At 47.1% G+C, this 17982-nt stretch overlaps 2 protein-coding genes across 2 annotated transcripts in view; one reads left to right on the top strand and one right to left on the bottom strand.

Moving 5' to 3' along the window:
- Nucleotides 1-17982, top strand: part of Nrap (nebulin related anchoring protein) — a 358082-nt gene that overhangs the window by 221472 nt on the left and 118628 nt on the right. The gene's annotated exons all lie outside the window — the stretch shown is intronic.
- Nucleotides 6903-17982, bottom strand: part of Casp7 (caspase 7) — a 42349-nt gene continuing 31269 nt past the window's right edge. The window contains exons 3-7 of the mRNA XM_076563339.1: nt 16128-16264; nt 14970-15098; nt 12265-12440; nt 11307-11442; nt 6903-8449 (exon numbers count right to left, since the gene is read on the bottom strand). Of these exons, the coding sequence (XP_076419454.1) occupies nt 8220-8449; nt 11307-11442; nt 12265-12440; nt 14970-15098; nt 16128-16264 (808 nt within the window). The 3' untranslated portion in view covers nt 6903-8219. The remainder of the gene's footprint in view (nt 8450-11306; nt 11443-12264; nt 12441-14969; nt 15099-16127; nt 16265-17982) is intronic.

Genomic DNA, 17982 nt, shown 5'->3' with positions numbered 1-17982 from the left:
CTCAGTGGTTAAGAACAGGTTCTGCTCTTGTACAGTTTGATTTCCTGCACCCATACTGGGTGGCTTCTAACTGCTTTTAACTCCAGCTCAGAGGATCCAACACCGTCTTCTGGCCTCCCTCAGGACCCACACTCAAGTGCACACATTCCCCTACCACATACACACAATTAAAAATGAAAAACACTTAAATGTCACTATGTACCGTGGAAACGCGTGTCTAGCAGTACCTATCAAAGGGATTTATTCCAGAGGCAAGAGAGGCAGGTGTCCCTGGGCTAACCTGTTGAAGGCTGCTGGTTCAGGTCTCTCTTACACTTCACAGCCTTCCACAATATGTTGCCTTGAGCTTAAAATTCCTATGTAGATTCTCAAAATTCCTGGGCAAGGGCACCCCAGCCCTGAGCACATCAATCCTCTGACTCCTTTGCCAGTCGGTCTGCGGAGAGGATGTGTGTTAGTTACCTTCCTCACTGCTGGTAAACACACTCGAGGAGCAACTGAAGAAGGGAAAAGTGTGTTCGGCTCACTATCTTAATCCACCATGGCAGAAAAAACAGAAGGGTTCAACAGCGGCAGGACACACAGCGGGTCCCGTCAACTTGGCACCTCAGAAAGCACACAGCCAGCCAGTGTCGTTTGTACCTTAAAGGTCGGCTCCTGGTGTTCCTGCTGCTAGCTAGACTTCATGCCCCAACGGTTCCATGGCTGTCTGGAGCAACACCGCTCAAGGATGCCAGGTGTTCAAATACAAGTGTCTGTGGGGCATTTCACATTCAAACCACAACCAACAGACAGATGGGTCCACAAACAGCCGACACACACAGCGCTTTGATAGACAGTCCTTTCTAGCTGTTTAGCTTCGGCTCTGCTGGGACTAGTGCGATGTTCAGGGAAGCCTTTTAGTAACCCTAGGTGGTCTGCTGTCCCCAGAGTGCTGAATCAGACACTCCAGCAGGGGTGGTTAAACAGATTCCTGGCCTTCATCCTAGACCTTCTGAATTGCAGTGGAGTAGGGAGTAGGGAGTCTAAGGATGTTGGGACATCCCAAAGCTTGGGGATCACTGAGTCACCTACCTGCAGCCCCAACCCCCACTACCCTCCCATTCCCTCCATTTTGCTGGCAGTTAGAATGGAAAGCGTTTCTTCTAGCAACCTGTCTCAGTCCCAGGCAGAGGGGCAGCCCCCATTTGTATTTAGATTTGTTATATTTGCATTCATTGTATTGTATACACACATCTCTCCCAGCCAGTTTACTGGGTGATTTGCTTATCTTTTCTGGGGTGAGCATCATTCCTTGGTCACATTTGAAAGCACCCAATGTAACATGACATTTGGCAGTGAGTTGGGGTTCATTAAATGTTCACTCCATCAGTCAGTCCCTGCATTTCTGGAAGACTGCAGTTCGACAACACAGATTAAAGAACATGGGCAATTAAAAGGCTCGGGGCAGAGAAAGTAAGTAGATGGTCCATCTTGAGTCTCACATCATTGGGATTACTTCCTCCTCCTCCACCACCACCTCCACCACCACCATCACCACCTCCAACATCTTCGTATCACCACTATCTTTGACATCTACTACTTACTGATCTTCGTGCAAGCATCTCACGAACCCCTCCACTGACAGACATCATTTCATCTTCCTATGGCCTTCTCACACGGATGTTGAAACTGGAGGGTTACATGAGTATCAGGAGGACAAATGGTACAAATGGAGTCTGATCTTGGGTTGAACTCAGTCTAATTTTTAAGCATTTCAATGCTTTTCTGCTTAAAAAAAAAAAAAGGATGATGATTGCTGACTGAGATATGTCTTAAACACCTGAAGCTAAAACTAACAATGTAGACCAAACCTACTCTGTCACCAACACTTTCTTCTCCTGCCCCTCCATAAACCTCATGCTATTCGCCCAGGTCAGACCATCAAAGCTCAAGAAGTCCTCGGTGTTGTGTACCTGAGGCTACAACCCTTCCAAATTCATACTCCACTGACACTGTCTGACTTTAAATACCTGAAACAAATTTACTGAAAACTGTAGTAGCATAAATACTTATAAAACCAAATAATCTAAAACTAATGCCAAAGGCAGCTCATCATACTGGACCATTGTATTTTCAGATGTTGATCACATACTATAGAGGGCTCTTCATGCATGGATCTACAAGCTAATGGAGTTTCTCTGTCCACATCAGTGGTAAAGTGTTGACTGGGACTTCCCAAATAATGTCTTTAGTGTGTTTGTGTTTGTGATTTATGAATCCAATAAAAAGAATGACTTAATATCTGATCCAAAACAAACTCCTGAGGTCTACCAAGAAAGGAAGCGATCTGTGACCTGTGGGCACACCAGTAAGGAGAGAGAATACATGTCTGGGTAGGCTCCAAGGGCAGAATGGGAGAGAGTGGAGGAACAAGCTTCCAGGCTTCAGTGCACAACTCTTGCTGCCAGTGAAAACATGCAATGCAACACTTCTTTTCTATTTCTGAAGACATCTCAAAGTCTACAGTTCACATGTGCAGATGTGTTGAGAGCATACACGTGATCCTACTGTAACACTCAGCAAATGCTTTAGAATGGAGATAGGTTTAAGAGATGAAAAGCTTATAGTATACAGGCCATGGGGGGATATGTTATGGCTTAAGTGTGACTTCAAAAGCTCATATACTAGAAGCTTAATTTCCAAATTCATATGCTAATGGTATTTGGAGGTAGGGACTTTGGCTTCTCTAGTTGCTGTGGTAACATTCCTGACAGAAGCAATTGAAGAAAGCAAGATGGTTGGTTTTGACTGTCAACTTGACACACTAGAGAGTCACCAAGAAGGGAGTTTGCACATGGGATGACCTTGATGAGACTGGCTCATGGAAATGTCTGTTGGGGTGGATTACTATAGTGGGTAGCCATTCCAGCTTTGATCTGGAAGTTCCACCCCCCCATTGAGGCTTCAACAACTGTCACGCCTATAAGGCGGGGCCAAGGGAGGCGCCTGGAGACCGAGATCTGGATGGGCCAGTGCTCTCTCTGTTCCTGGACCCTAGACGGTGGAGGTTGACCGAGCAGAGCTCCAGAGAACACCGCTGGACTTCGATACACCTTCCCCAGACCCCACAACCTACCTTTCCCTTTTTTGTAAGTTACCCACTAAATAAATCTTCCTTTTAACTACGTGGAGTGGCCATAATAATTTCACCAATAGACTACTTTATGTTAATTAAGGTGGGATGACTTCCCCACTGTGGATAGAATACCAGAAAAAGATTTTTTTGAACTACATAAGAGTGAGGGGGAAATCCAGCTGAGCACTAGCATGCATTATTTCACTGCTTTCTGCTCTTGACTGGGGACATGCGACTGCTGCTTCAAGTTCCTGTAGCCTTGACTTCCACACAATGAAGGGCAGTACCCTGAAATTATGAGCCAGACGAAACTTTCTTCCTTAAACTGCTTTAGTCAGGGTATTTTAATTTTATCATAGCAACAGGAAATTAAACAACAGGATTTATTTTAGCTCACAATTTGAGGGTATACAGTCTATCGTGACAGGGAAGGCATGGAGACAGGGGTCTGGGATGGCTCGTACATCACATCAGCAGTCAGAAAGAGAGAGAGGAACATTGTTACTCAGCCAGCCTGCTCCTTTGTTCCTCTAAGTCCACGGGACAATCCCAAATCCAGTTAGGCTGCCAGTGAAGATTATCGCTGGAGGCTCATGTTTTAGTGTCGAGGAAAACAACTATGTGATCTTTCAAGCTGATGAGCACATAGATCTAAATCCAAACTCTTGTTGAAGGTGAGATAATCTTGAAAGTATCCCTGAGATGCTGGGACACTGCTCTTTGCTCTCCTGGCTCACTTCAGCCAGTCCTTTCCACTTCTGCATTTGCAGATCCAACCAACCAAAGATCAAACATGTCTGATAAAGTTGCATCTGTACCAGACATGAGCAGATGGTTTCTCTCATCCTTCCCCAACATAATATAGTAGTATGACATCCGAAGAGCATTCACATTGTATCATGTTATAAGTAATCTAGAGATGACTTAAAATACATAGGAGGGGACAGGCAGATGGCTCAGCAGGTATAGCCCCTGGTCCACAAGCATGCTTGGAGTTCAGATTCCCAGTATCCAAGTAAATGCTGGGCGGGATGACAGCCTGTCTGTGACTTTACTGCCTGGAAGGCTGGCTAGCTAGTCTACTAGACGACACAGTAAGCTCCAGGTTCAGTTGAGAAACCCTGCCTCTGTGATAGAGGAAGACTTGAGCTGACAGTCCTGGGCCTGTGTGCACACTTGCCCACACATGGGCACCCATACATACACAAACATGTACAAATATACAAATATAGAGAAATAAAAATATATGGGGGGGATATGCACAGGCTTATGTGCAAATACAATGTCACTTGATGGAATGTGAGCATCCACAGATCTTGGTATCCTGGAGGTAGGTCCTGGAACTAGTTCCCATGGATACTTACAGCCATGGCAACAAAGACAACTGCTGCTGTAAAGTGATGACCACCACAGCTGCTCACCTAACCCACTGGTTTTTGGGAAAGGTCCCAAAGATGAAACACTGGCGGAAAGGGTATGCACCCAGGATACCAACAGGCAACCCTTGGTCATTAGAGAACCTGCCAGTGAAATGTGACAAGTGATGAGCTGCAAGAGCAGACTAAAGGTCAGTCAGAGCCTGTGACCTTTCAGGAAATGCCACATCCTTCTCACAGAGGACTTCATCCGCCTGAGGTTTTAAATGACACATGTACAACAAATCCCACCACTTTATCTTGAAATCTGTTTTAAGCAATTCATAAACATAATGGGCTTATGATGGTTTACAGAAATGTGCTCAGGAATAGAGCTGAGGACAATCTGTGAATATATAAATAGCCAACTGCTTAAATAGGCTGGTGGCACCCCGAGGAAGAACAGGCAGGAATCCAGATCTGCATGCATTGATGCCCACGGACACCACACAGAACTGCCTCCCTCATAATACCACAGCCAGACTCGTGATGAAGACAGTGCTCTCTCTGATACTCCTGCAAGGAAAGCCTGGGCTCTGGGTACCAACGAGAACTGGGAAGGAGTACTCACAGCACTGGATTCTGTTACCTCCCAGCCGCTTGTATCTGCTGGTCAGAATATAAAAGGATAAGAATGAGCAGGTAAAGATGTTTGCTGGAGAAGCCTGGCAACCGGAGCTTGATCCTTGGACCCCAGAGAAAGGTGGAAGGAGAGAATGGACCCCACAGAGCTATCCTCTGGCAGCCACATGCACATCATGGCATGTGGACAACTCTCACACTAATAGGAAAAGTGTAGCCACAGAGCTATGAATGAACTCGGGCTCACGTGGAAGAGGATCTCTGATCTGGATAAGCAAACTGTCTCTGTGAGTGCCCAAGATTGAAGACGCTTCCCTAATAGGGTTTAAGGAATATCAAGTATGGTCTGCAAATCCCTGAGCAAAATGCCTGGAACTTCAAGTGTTCCAGATTTCAGAATTTTAGCTCTGGGATTATTTAGATAGATTTTATTGGTTGGGTATCCTTAATCCAAAGTATCTCACATCTGAGACTATCTGAGCACACGAAACCATTTCAGAACATTTTGGATGCTAGGTGCTCACAGCTTGTAATATACCCACTGTTTGCAACCTATACACACGGGGTCACTTTTCTCTTGCTGTGATAAAATAACCATGACCAAAAGCCACTTAAGGAAGAAAGGGTACACTTTACCTTCTGGTTTGGGTGGGGGGAAAGTGAGCAAGCTACAGACCCCCAAAACTGGCTCCCAAGGGCATACTTCTTTTAGCAAGACTCTGCCTGCTAAGGGTTCCAGAACCTCTCCATCAGCACCAACCAGGGACCACGGGTTTAAATACATGAAATCTCTGGGGCCGTTTTTCATTCAAACCACAACACTTGGAAATTTAAAAATAAATGAACTCTAGCTGTTTCGAAGACCCAAGAGATGTCTCTGCAGTGAGAAGGGAAAAGTCTGTGCTAACAGTGGACATGAAGAAGCCCAAATCAGCCACCAAATCAACGTCACTTATGCGCATATGGAGAATGTCACACAGAAAATGGAATAGAATCCAGAGAGCCAATCAGATGCAGAGAATCTGGATACAGACTAAGGTACGAGAGAAGCAGACCTGGTAGTTGTGAAGCGGAACGGAACATGGGGATCAGGACTGTCTCCACTTGTGAGGGCACTGGCCCAGTTCTGTTATTCCGAATACTTATGAATACAACCACAGGTGCATAACTTCATTCTAGAAACGAGCTTGTATTTTAGTAATTTGTATAGAGAAGGTTTTGGTCCATCAAAATAAATAAATAAACGAAGCCAAGCCCTTGGGATCACTTCTTCCCCTTTGGCGGAACTTATAACGCACCCTGGCCAATAGGGCTTTTACCCCAAGTCCTACATGCTTGGGCATCTTGATTTCTACACTAGCCAGCCACTGCTTACAACAGCCGGTGGATTCTGGTAGCCGGAGGGCAGCCACTTGAGTCATGGTCTCTACTTAAACTGGGACAATCTGATGTAGTTTTGATGACAGGGACCAGGGGCAAGTCTAACAAACTGGTCTTAAATGATTTTCTTTGTGGGAAGTCTACTTTTATAACGGTGATTTTTTTTTTTCCAGGAGGTTGCCCTGTTTGGACTGCTTTACAGTTAACCCTTTTATGAAACATTTTGTCCTCTTAGTGATTATATACTTACTGTGCTCTAGCTTCCAAATAAATAATGTTTGTACTTTGTATGGAGACCAGGTCAGCAGGGTCATTCTCATCCTGTTTCCTAATTCCTTCTTCTTTTTTTGTGTTTTCTAATTTCTCACTGCCCTAAATAACTTCAAGAAGAAAACAGCCCGGGCCAGTTAGGAGTTACTAAACCACATTTTAATCAATAAATAGGAACATTTGTTAACCACTTATTAGGTGGAAAAAATAGGAATGCCTAACAAATTCCAAAGAAAACACCTTGAAAAGAAAGTGCTAAGATTTTTGCCCTAAGCTTTGTAGAATCAGAGGTAACAAAAAATTATTCAGAAAAAAAATCTTGGAATAACTGAAAGAATTCCAGATGTATTTGAAATACAAAAACATTACTTGGCACATGAGGTGGAAACATTGTTTTTTAGCACCTGTGTGGATGATCTGACAAAGCAGTGAACAGATGAACAGCTGCCTACAAGAGACTTAGTTATTTAAGTTCACATTATGGGCCAAGCTCACAGCCCCACTCCCCGGCTCAATGGGCCCTGCTCTGTTCTGTAGCAAGGGCACTCAGGGGCCTCACTGGCGGCTTCCAGGGCCTTGGACTGGTGAGGTGCTGGTGAAGGACATGAGAAGAGGCCTGGGGATGTCTTGGTGTCTGACTCAGCTCTGGCTTGGTTTCCATCTCGGACAGTGGCTTTGTCCTTGGCTGGGCTCCATTTACCACAACCCTCCATGGTCTCTGCTTCGAGGAGGCAGCGCGACCACAGTACTTACTGATGAACAGGGAACCAACTTCCTCTCACAGCCTCGCAGTCACACAGGGGGTAAACAGATTTCTACTGCTCGGCTCTTTTCCTTAATTACCCGCGTAAGTGAGTTCCCTGTATTGACGTTTCTCCACTGAAGCACCTTAGAAGGGCTTGTTTTCTGGATTAGGTCCTGTGTCTAGAATACTCACTGTTTTCTCACTTCCCTGGGAAGGCCTGCAAATGAATCTGTCCTAAGTCAATGAAAACAGCCCCTCTACACAACAGCCACCTTTCCAGGAGAGGCCAACGAGTATCTCAGCTGTATTTGTTTGTCAAGAACTGGAATCCTCTTTGCCTAGTTCAACTAAGACTTTGATTTTCCATTATTGCCACCACCAATGAGTCTTGTTCAGAGGTCATTTTCATAGCCTGCACTCAATGTGATGACCAGGTAAAAGAAATATGAACAGGAAATTAACCTTAAAAGGAAAGTATGAAGTCATCAATGAACAAAATTACAAAATTATTAAAAAAAAAAAAAAAGAAGTCTAGAAACCCAGAATATCAGACATTACCAGGAAACTTCCTTCCTGTTGAATCAATATACTTCCTTAAAATAAAATCTCTTAATTTAACATTTCTGGATATTTTGAGAGCATCAAAATGATAAACATAACAATTGGACTCATCAATGAGTGACTGTAGGTTCTCAGCTGGAAGGGACGGTCACCGGCCGAAGTAGAGCTCTTTGGTGAGCATGGAGACCATGCAAGGGATCTGCTTCTTCTCATTGAAGCGGGCATCTTCAGACTGGGACTCGAAGTGCCTGGCCACCCTGTCATTCACCCTGGTCAGGATCTGCATGATCTCCAGGTCTTTGCCATGCTCGTTCAGGATGGAGCAGAGAGCCTGCACAAACCAGGAGCCTTTTCCTGGGTTCCTCCATGAGTAATAGCCTTCAGCCAGAGACGGAAGGGAAGGGGGGGAGAGAGAGAGAGAGAGAGAGAGAGAGAGAGAGAGAGAGAGAGAGAGAGAGAGAGGGAGGGAGGGAGGGAGAGAGAGAGAGAGAGAGAGAGAGAGAGAGAGAGAGAGAGAGAGAGAGAGAGAGAGAGAGAGAGAGAATCCGTTAGCCAACCTGCTAGCTGTGCCACCCACTGGGAAGAATGGTCTCTCAGCACTGGGGGCCTGGGCGTTTGAAGATTATCTCCCTCTCTTCTGCACCAAAGTCAGCAATGAGAAAGTTGTGTTGAGAGCAGACATATCAGGTGTGAAGCACTACATGAAGATGCTCAAAATGCTTTGGGTATTCCAGCACAGAAACCAGTAACAGACGGTGTCACTAAAGGCCAATGATGGTAGATATTGCCAGAGGATCTCCTGTGTCTGGGATCCCTGAGATACCCAACAGAGAGTGAGTTGTGTGGAGAGTCCCCTAAGGGAAGGGGAAGGACACTTTACAGTTTTGCATCACCTCACCACCCTTTTGGAATGAGTGCTACTTTCTAGCCCAAGCCCAGAGCACAGAGTTATAAGAGCCACAGAGATTTCTGAGGTGTGTATTTACTGTCAGGAGACACAGAATGAGGGTAGAGTCTGTTGAAAAAATGTACAGGCAAGTGCTGCTGGCTGCTTTAGGGGCAGAGGCCGGGGAGGCTACTGATCTAGGGTGGCAGGTGCTGTCAGGCAAGAAGTGTGTGTCTCATGGACCATACAAGTCTCATGGATTTTCCTGGGCCCTGACCTAAACATCGGTGCTGAGGAAAGAACACCTGACATGGAGGAGCAGGTCCCCAGGAACCCAGGACCTCACAACAGCACTAGCTGTAGTCACCTGAACAATGCAGAGGTGCACTGGACTCGGATCCCCGACCATGGCGCCCTCCTGTGACTTCCTGCCCTCTTTAACTCTATGGAAATCTAAAATTGCTTCTTGCAAATGGGAAAGGCAGTGAGGAAGTCGGAAGATCAAGCTCCCCACAGCACTTAACATGGCTGGTGGGGGACTCACACCTGTATCTTCGAATGGTTACCTGGGAACCCCTAAAGGATAGAGGTCAGAGGACACAGGCCGAGAGTCAGTCCATGCCCAGCCTCACCAGGTCACCATGAAGAATGAGATCTACAACAACGCAATAACATGTGGAGTTTCATTCATTATCCTGGGACAGTATACTGGTGAAAGGATTGCCTTGGTTGTGATGCTAGAAAGTCCATGGTATAGTCTAGTGTCTTAGTCTGAGCAGTGAAGCTACCGATCTGTGGCCCCTTCCCCGGGGACAGGGAAGAGTGCATGCCTCTCAATGACAGCAAGGGCAACGCAAAGCGGTATTCGGTTCACATGATTAGTTGTGTTGATGCTTCATCCTCTCCTGACAACTGGTCCAGGTCCAGTCAGATGAGAACTGGAGCGTCACTGTCGTCCTTATCACCTAGTTACGGCCTACGGTTCAATCAGCAGGAGGCACACAGTAGTAAGCTACTGTCAAAAGTCCTTAGGATTCTTGTCCGAACTGAACACACTGGCCAGGAGCTGGACGGTGCAGTCACAATACACTCGTCTGTAGACAGGGTCTCCTTCAATACAGCGGCCTGGTAAGGCTGCATCTATCATCTCTCTGGGCTTACGCTTGACCTTTGACCTCTAGGGGCTCCAAGGTAACCATTTCAAAGTACAGATGCCATCATCCTATGACTCTTTGACCTGAAACAGTTTCCTTTCATTTCTTTATCAGGGCAAAGTTCAGACTGCTCAGCGGCCCATGCAGCTCACAACAGTCTCCTCTGTGTGCCGCTGCGGCCTGACCGTTCTGTGCCGCCACGTGTCCAGATATGGACTTAACTGTGCCCCATCCCCACCCTAGAGTTCACATGTTGCGGTCCCAGCCTCCAGTGTGATGGCCTTCATGGAATCAAGTTAACAAGGTCAGAAGGGCAGGTCCCTGACCCAGTAGGTCTTTAAGAGAAGACACGCCAGAGCACTTCCTCTTGTGTTTTCTCTGCCACAGAAGGAAGAAGGAAGGCCATTTGTGAAGCAGGAATAGAGTCCTCTTCTGAGACCAGTAGGTCATGAAATAGACGTCTGTTGACCTAAGCCAGCTGCCACATCTGTGACCCATCCAGTCTCCTGTCTAGCAAGGACCCCGGGCCATTTGACCTAGAAGGGAGTGGTAACTGAATTCTGGCGTCAGCTATGGCAGTACCATGCAGGAGAGCCTTGCTTATTGGTCTCTGACGAGGAGTTTGCCCTCTTCCTACCTGCTTGTGTGCACCTGTGTGCAGGCACCTGGGTCCACGCTGGGTGTCTTCCTCTATTGATCTACACTTTGTTTTTTGAGACAGATCTGTCACTGAATTCGGAGCTTCCCAACTCAGCTAGAGTGGCAGGCCAGGGGGCCCTCGGGTACTCCTTCGTCTACACACCAAGTGCTGGCATCCCAGGCACACACTGCTATGTCTGGCTTTTATATGGAGGCTGGGGAGTCAGCCTTGGGTCCTCATGCTTGAACTGCAAGCAGCTTACTCAGAGCCACATTTCTAACCCAGAGCCACATTTCTAACCCAGAGCCACATTTCTAACCCAGAGCCACATTTCTAACCCAGAGCCACATTTCTAATGAGGAAATGTGACATCTGAAATGCCCCAGAACCCAAACTTTAGAGCAGGATACTGCCACTGTTTCAAATTTTGAAACGTTTTGAGTTAGGGGTGCGAAAACTGTAGTTAATTACTGTAGGAGACTAATCCAGCCCTCACACCTGAATGCTGATGGAGGAACATGGATTGGTAAGGTCAGCAGACAGCGGACAGGGTACCTGGAACTGTGGAGTAAGCGAAGAGAAAGTCAGCTTCCACCGGGATCTTGTATCGGGGATTAGCATCGGTGTCGGTGTCGTTGATAGGCCCGGAGTCGGCCTGGATCCCGTCATCCAGCTCCGTCCCTCGGCAAGCCTAAAGCATATCAAAGTAGAGATCACACATGGGCTGGAACCAGAACTGCTCATGCTGTTCCCTGCTGTGCCCCAGGAGCTCGGTGGCCAGCTGATGAAGAGATAAGCACCCGCTTTGAGTCAAATTACAAAGCAAAGCACGGCGATGCCGTCCAGAAAGGAAGAAAGTCCCTGTGCCAACCATTTCCAGGCAGACAGCCCCAGCCCCGTCTGCATACCCCCAGAAACACACCACCCCACAGAAACACACCACCCACCCAAACACACCACCCCCAGAAACACACCACCCCCAGAAATACACCACCCCCAGAAATACACCACCCCCAGAAACACACCACCCCCAGAAACACACCACCCCCAGAAACACACCACCCACAGAAACACACCACCCCACAGAAACACACCACCCACCGAAACACACCACCCCACAGAAACACACCACCCACCGAAACACACCACCCCACAGAAACACACCACCCACAGAAACACACCACCCACAGAAACACACCACCCACAGAAACACACCACCCACAGAAACACACCACCCACAGAAACACACCACCCCACAGAAACACACCACCCACAGAAACACACCACCCACAGAAACACACCACCCACAGAAACACACCACCCACAGAAACACACCACCCACAGAAACACACCACCCACAGAAACACACCACCCACAGAAACACACCACCCACAGAAACACACCACCCCACAGAAACACACCACCCACAGAAACACACCACCCACAGAAACACACCACCCCTGGCACTATGGCATTGCTTCCCGCTCCCAATCCCACTGGTTTTGCAAGGCACCTGAATGAAGAACAGTTTGGGTTTCTCTAACAGGGTTTTGCATCGATCCCCCCTAAAGTGAGCTGTCAGATCCTTTATCGGCGTCACACCGTCTTTCCCGTAGATTAGATTCTCCTCTCCGTGGCTCAGCAGGACGCAGGCGAAGCAGGCTGAGTTGCTGTGGTCCTCCTGGGAGGCTGCAGGGAAGCAAGGCCAACACTGAAGGCTCAAGGACCGGGGCTCCAGAAACAGCTGACAGTTTGGGGTCAGGGGAGAGCATGCTATCCCCGCTTCAAAGGACCGGGCTGGGCCACCTCCCCAAAGAGACTGCAGACTGCTGGGAGAATTCTAGATTTCTCTCAGACAGAACCCAGGCACCCAAACAGTGACTAAAGGACACTGAGAAGCAGAGGAATATGGCAGTCCTGTGGCTGATTCTGTGATGCCAGATTTAGTTAACCTCCATTTTCTTGTCTGTCTATAAAAAAACGATGTAGTGTGGGTAGCTATTAAATGAGTTCCTATTTATTTATTTACTGGACACTGGGTCTCACTGTGTAGCCCTGGCTGGCCTGGAACTTGCTATGTAGACCAGGCTGGTCTTGAACTCAGCCTGCCTCTGCTTCCTGAGCGCTGGGATTAAAGGCCTGCTCCACCAAACCCAGCTACAGTTACTATGTTTAAAGTGAGATACATAAGAAGCATCATGAAAGTATTAAAGCAAAGAAACGTTAGGCCAAGCAGAACAAGCCAGTCATAAAAAGGGCAAATGCTGTAGGATCTCACTCTGTGAGATACCCAAATAGAAAGGAGGGTGCCAGTGGCCGGGAGGGGTAACGGCAAGTGGTTAACAGATAGGTTGCTGCTGGGCAGTGGTGGCGCACACCTTTAATCCCAGCACTCGGGAGGCAGAGCCAGGCAGATCTCTGTGAGTTCGAGGCCAGCCTGGTCTACAGAGCGAGATCCAGGAAAAGCACCAAAACTACACAGAGAAACCCTGTCTCAAAAAACAAAAAAACAAAAAAAAAAAAAAAAAAGAAAAGAAAAGAAAAAGAAAGAAAGAAAAATAGGTTGCTTTGGTTATGGAAGATGAAAAGAATTCTAAAAGTGACTGCTTAACTCCACTGAACTGTCTTTAAACTGATTAAAACAGTGACTTTGCATTACACGTAACTTATCACAATAGAAAACAGAATATATAGCTAAGAACTCTAAGCCAGCATGCCACAGATACACATTCATATCCGTGTCCACTGTTACGCTAGTCACAGTAGCCAAGGAACAGAACTAGCTCATCAACAGAAATCATATAAGGAAAGTGGGGTCCAAGAGTACAACCAAGTTTAGTGCAGCCATAAAGAAAACGGAAATCACGACACCTGCAGGGAAATGGACAGAAGCAGACATCACCGCGTTGAGTGAAATGAGCTAGCCTCCAACACAAAGACCCTGCGCTGTCTCTGGTGTAGGGAACCTAGTTATAAAAGTATGCAAACATGTACGTGTGTGCTTAGATATGTGTGTATGCAGGTTATAAAACTAGACAGGGGATCATGAGAAGGGAGCAGAGACATTAATAGGGAGGGGACAATGGAATACATGGGATAAGAAGGCAGGAAGAGAGGGGCCAGGGACACTTGAATGGAGTGGGGAAGCAAATGAGAACAAAGCATAATGACACAACATATGAACCCATTATTGTGGATGCCAAACTAGAAAGTTAATAGGAAAAAAACAGATGGCTGTCAATACGGGAATTAGGAAAGGAATCCCAGAGCACACTCAGCTGACTGGCTTGGCTTTAGCTTATCTGTGGCCACGACACTAACAATCTACTAATACCAAACTAGCCATGGGGAATAAAGATTTAAAATTTCAGGGATACTGCCTATGTGTTGGCATTAATCTAGGTACTTTAGGTGAATCATATATATTTTTTAAGATTTATTTTATATTTAATTCTCTGTGTGTGTGTGTGTTGTGTGTGTGTGTGTGTGCGTTCAGCATATGAGTACAGGTGCCTGCAGAGGCCAGAAGAGGGCATCTGATTCTCTGGAGCTGGAGTCACAGGTGGTTCTGAGCCATCCAACATGGGTGCTGGGAAACAAACTCAGGCAGGAGCAGTATGCACTCTTCACCACTGAGCCATCTCTCTGGCCCCAAGAAGTCAATCAAAAGGAAAATAAGAAAGGCTACACAAAATCTTTCTTTTTCAGATGTGCAGTTAAGAAAAGCTGAGCCCTCTGCTCTCTGTAGGTCCGACTATTAACATGTAGGACTCTAGTTTCAGATACTTGCCCCAAGTGTGACAGAACCTCCATGGTGTCCTTTAAGGCATGTCCAACCCATGGCTTGTGGACAGCATGTGCCGCAGGACAGCTACGAACTTAGGCTCAATGCGAAGTGGGAAACTCACCTAAAACATGATTCTTCTAGGATTCATTTTGTAACTCTACATGGTCCATGAGAATGAACTCTGCAGATGCCAATGTCATGTCACAATGTTAAAAGGTCTGGTATATAGTAAACGCATCTCTCCTGGAGATGGGCATAAACTATAAAGTCTGATCTGGTCCCTAACTTACTCTCCAGTCTCTCTCTCACCCTTTCCAAAGTCCATCCACACAATTACAATGTGGCGAATCTACAGCCAACATTACAGAGCCCAGATCCTGCTCCTCTTGGCACCAGGGTTGGACAGATGAGGGCGGTTCATGCCCACTCACCTTGTCTAAGCAGGTCTTGCATCTTTGCACATGAGCAGTCATTGTAGACAACCACGTCAAAACCCAGGCTTCGGAAGCACTTGAAGAGGGCCTCCGCATCTTTGTCTGTCCCATTCCGGACGTCCATACCTGTGGGGGTAAAGCAAGGAGGGGGGCGAGCAATGTCGAGGGCAGGCTCTGGTCAGAGCAGGGGCTGAGCTGCACTCCAGCACCGGTGCCTGGAGCAGAAAACACCTTCCAGCGTTACAGCTTAAATGCACAAGGGAGACTAGAGGCATACTCAGAGGAGAGACTCAACCTCCACACAAGATAAACTTCCTCATGGTAACCCAAAACCATACGGGTCTTGTGACGGCTAGTACTGGCTGCTAATGTCACATGATCTAGAATCACCCAATTGAACAGGCCATTTTATCAGAGCCATAAGAAAAGGAACTAAGAAAGGCTCCTCGATTCTTAGTCTCTAAGCTACAGCACATGGCTATGGTGATATTTCATTTGTATTAAAATGTTATTTGTATGTTAATAAATAAAGTTGCCCGGGGGTCAGAGCTATTAGCAAGCCATAGGAAAGCAGGGCAGTGGTGGCGTATGCTTGTAATCCCAGCACTTGGTAGGCAGAGCTAGGTAAGTCTCTGTGTGTTCAGGGATACAGCCAGTATTGAATACACATGCCTTCTCATTGGTTGTAAACCCAACCACATGACCGCCTCGTCACGACCTGTCTGTATAGACCTCCAGGTTTTCTATGGTTGGTATTGAGATTAAAGGCAGAAGGAGTCACTGCCAGCGGCACCGCCAGGACAAGCCGCATGTAAAGATGCCAGTAAGCCATGAGCCACATGGCAAGGTATAGATTTATGGAAATGGATTAATTTAAGCTATAAGAACAGTTAGTAAGATGCCTGCCACGGCCATACAGTTTGTAAGCAATGTAAGTCTCTGTGTTTACTTGGTTGGGTCTGAGCGGCTGTGGGACTGGTGGGTGACAAAGATTTGTCCTGACTGTGGGCAAGGCAGGAACACAGAAAATCCTCTGCACCTCTCCTGGACATGGAATACCACTGGCAGAGGGCTTAGCCACTCTCTGATTAATGTCTGGTGTAACGTAGAGAATGTAGGAGCATCAGGAGAGGCTGGCCCAGCCCCAGCACCCACCTGTCACTTTGTCAAAGTTCTTGTTGTTTATGATGATACATTTTCCCATCTTCTCGAAATCCATGTTATACAGGTATGTGGGCACTCGGTCCCGGGTGGTCTTGACTGGGCGTGTAGAGGCATTTCTCTTCTTTTTCCTTGGGTTACAAAAAGTCAGTCAGAGGCTGCGGAAGCAGTCTGGGCAGCTGTGTGCTCAGGGAAGCCATGGAATTTGTGAACAGAACACCCACAGTGGACAGACAGCTCTGTTTAACTGTCTTGTTTAAATGGAATAAGACTCCAGGATAAATTTCAATGGATGTCAGAAAATGCATATCATAGCCACAATGTGCCTCCCAGAGTGGCCACAGTGTGAAAAATGGATGGTCATTTTTGGATCTGCCATGAATTTGCGTGGCTGGTGGGGACCTATCAGGGTGTCCACGGTGTACCAAACGTACACAAACCTCACAGCAGAACAACTGCCCGGAGTCAGGCAAAGGTTTACTGAAAGACAGGGCCGCACTCTCCATCGTGCCCCAGAAAGGAACTATCCCACAGTTCTGTTTACAGTAAGTGGCTGAACTGAGGAATATTCATGTAGCAGAGTAAAAGAGAGACTGAATGAACCAAGACAGCATGAAGCACCTGAACGGAAATCATAAATGGAACAGAGCACAGAGCCAATACACAGAGGACTGCACACAGACTTCAGCGCCTCATTCTAAGTCCAGCGAGTTTCTGACACCAGAGGACCATAAAGACTAACCGATTTTCAAATAAAGAAACTGGGATGCCAACCTGATGTGTGCACGTGTGCTCACCTGTGTGTGCCCGCAGATGCCACCAATGTCAGGTGTCTTCCCTCTATTGCTTTCCTCCTTGGTTTTTTTGTTTGGTTTTTCGAGATGGAGTCTCTCCATGAATGTGGAGCTCACCGTTTCAGCTAGACTGGCTGGCTAGTGAGCTGCCTGGTCCACCTGTCTCAACCCTGACTGGTGCTTGGGTTACAGATGCGTGCTGCCATGTCTAAGTTTTATGTGGATGCAGGGGACCAGAACCCAGGTCCGCAAGCATAGCAAGCTCTTTACCCACTGAGCCATCTCTTATACCCCCAAGTTTTCTTTCTTTCCCTATGTATTGGTGGTGGTTATAGACATATGTCAACAAAAATTTACATGTGTAGACATCTTTTTGTGTGGATGAATATTTTAATGGCATTTATGTTAATGGGGGGGGAGAAACAGCAATTAAAAAAAACTGTTTTTAAAAAAATTGTTCTGCCCCTACCCCAACTATGGTTCTATTGGGCAAGAACCATACAGGTACTGTGGTAACAGCATGGATATCATGGGGAGGGCAGAGGACCCAATGGGACCCGAGAGGAGGAAGAGGACCCAATGGGACCCAAGAGGAGGAAGAGGAGGACCCAATGGGACCCGAGAGGAGGAAGAGGAGGACCCAAGGGACCCGAGAGGAGGAAGAAGAGGACCCAATGGGACCTGAGAGGAGGAAGAAGAGGACCTAATGGGACCTGAGAGAAAAAGAGGACCCAATGGGACCTGAGAGGAAGAAGAGGACCCATTGGGACCTGAGAGAAAAAGAGGACCCACTGGGACTCAAGAGATGGGCCTTGCTGGTCTCCTCTCCAACATGAGCTTCAGGGGACAAGAGTTTCATCTGGCCGGGCGGTGGTGGCACACGGCTTTAATCCCAGCACTCGGGAGGCAGAGCCAGGCGGATCTCTGTGAGTTTGAGGCCAGCCTGGGCTACCAAGTGAGTTCCAGGAAAGGGGCAAAGCTACACAGAGAAACCCTGTCTCAAAAAACCAGAAAAAAAAAAAAAAAGAGTTTCATCTGATCTGAAAACCACTGAA

This window comes from Peromyscus maniculatus, chromosome 1 (assembly GCF_049852395.1).
Source record: "Peromyscus maniculatus bairdii isolate BWxNUB_F1_BW_parent chromosome 1, HU_Pman_BW_mat_3.1, whole genome shotgun sequence".
Taxonomy (NCBI): Eukaryota; Metazoa; Chordata; class Mammalia; order Rodentia; family Cricetidae; genus Peromyscus; species Peromyscus maniculatus.
The sequence above is the reverse complement of the archived record's forward strand: the minus strand, read 5'-3'. Positions and strand labels throughout refer to the sequence as shown.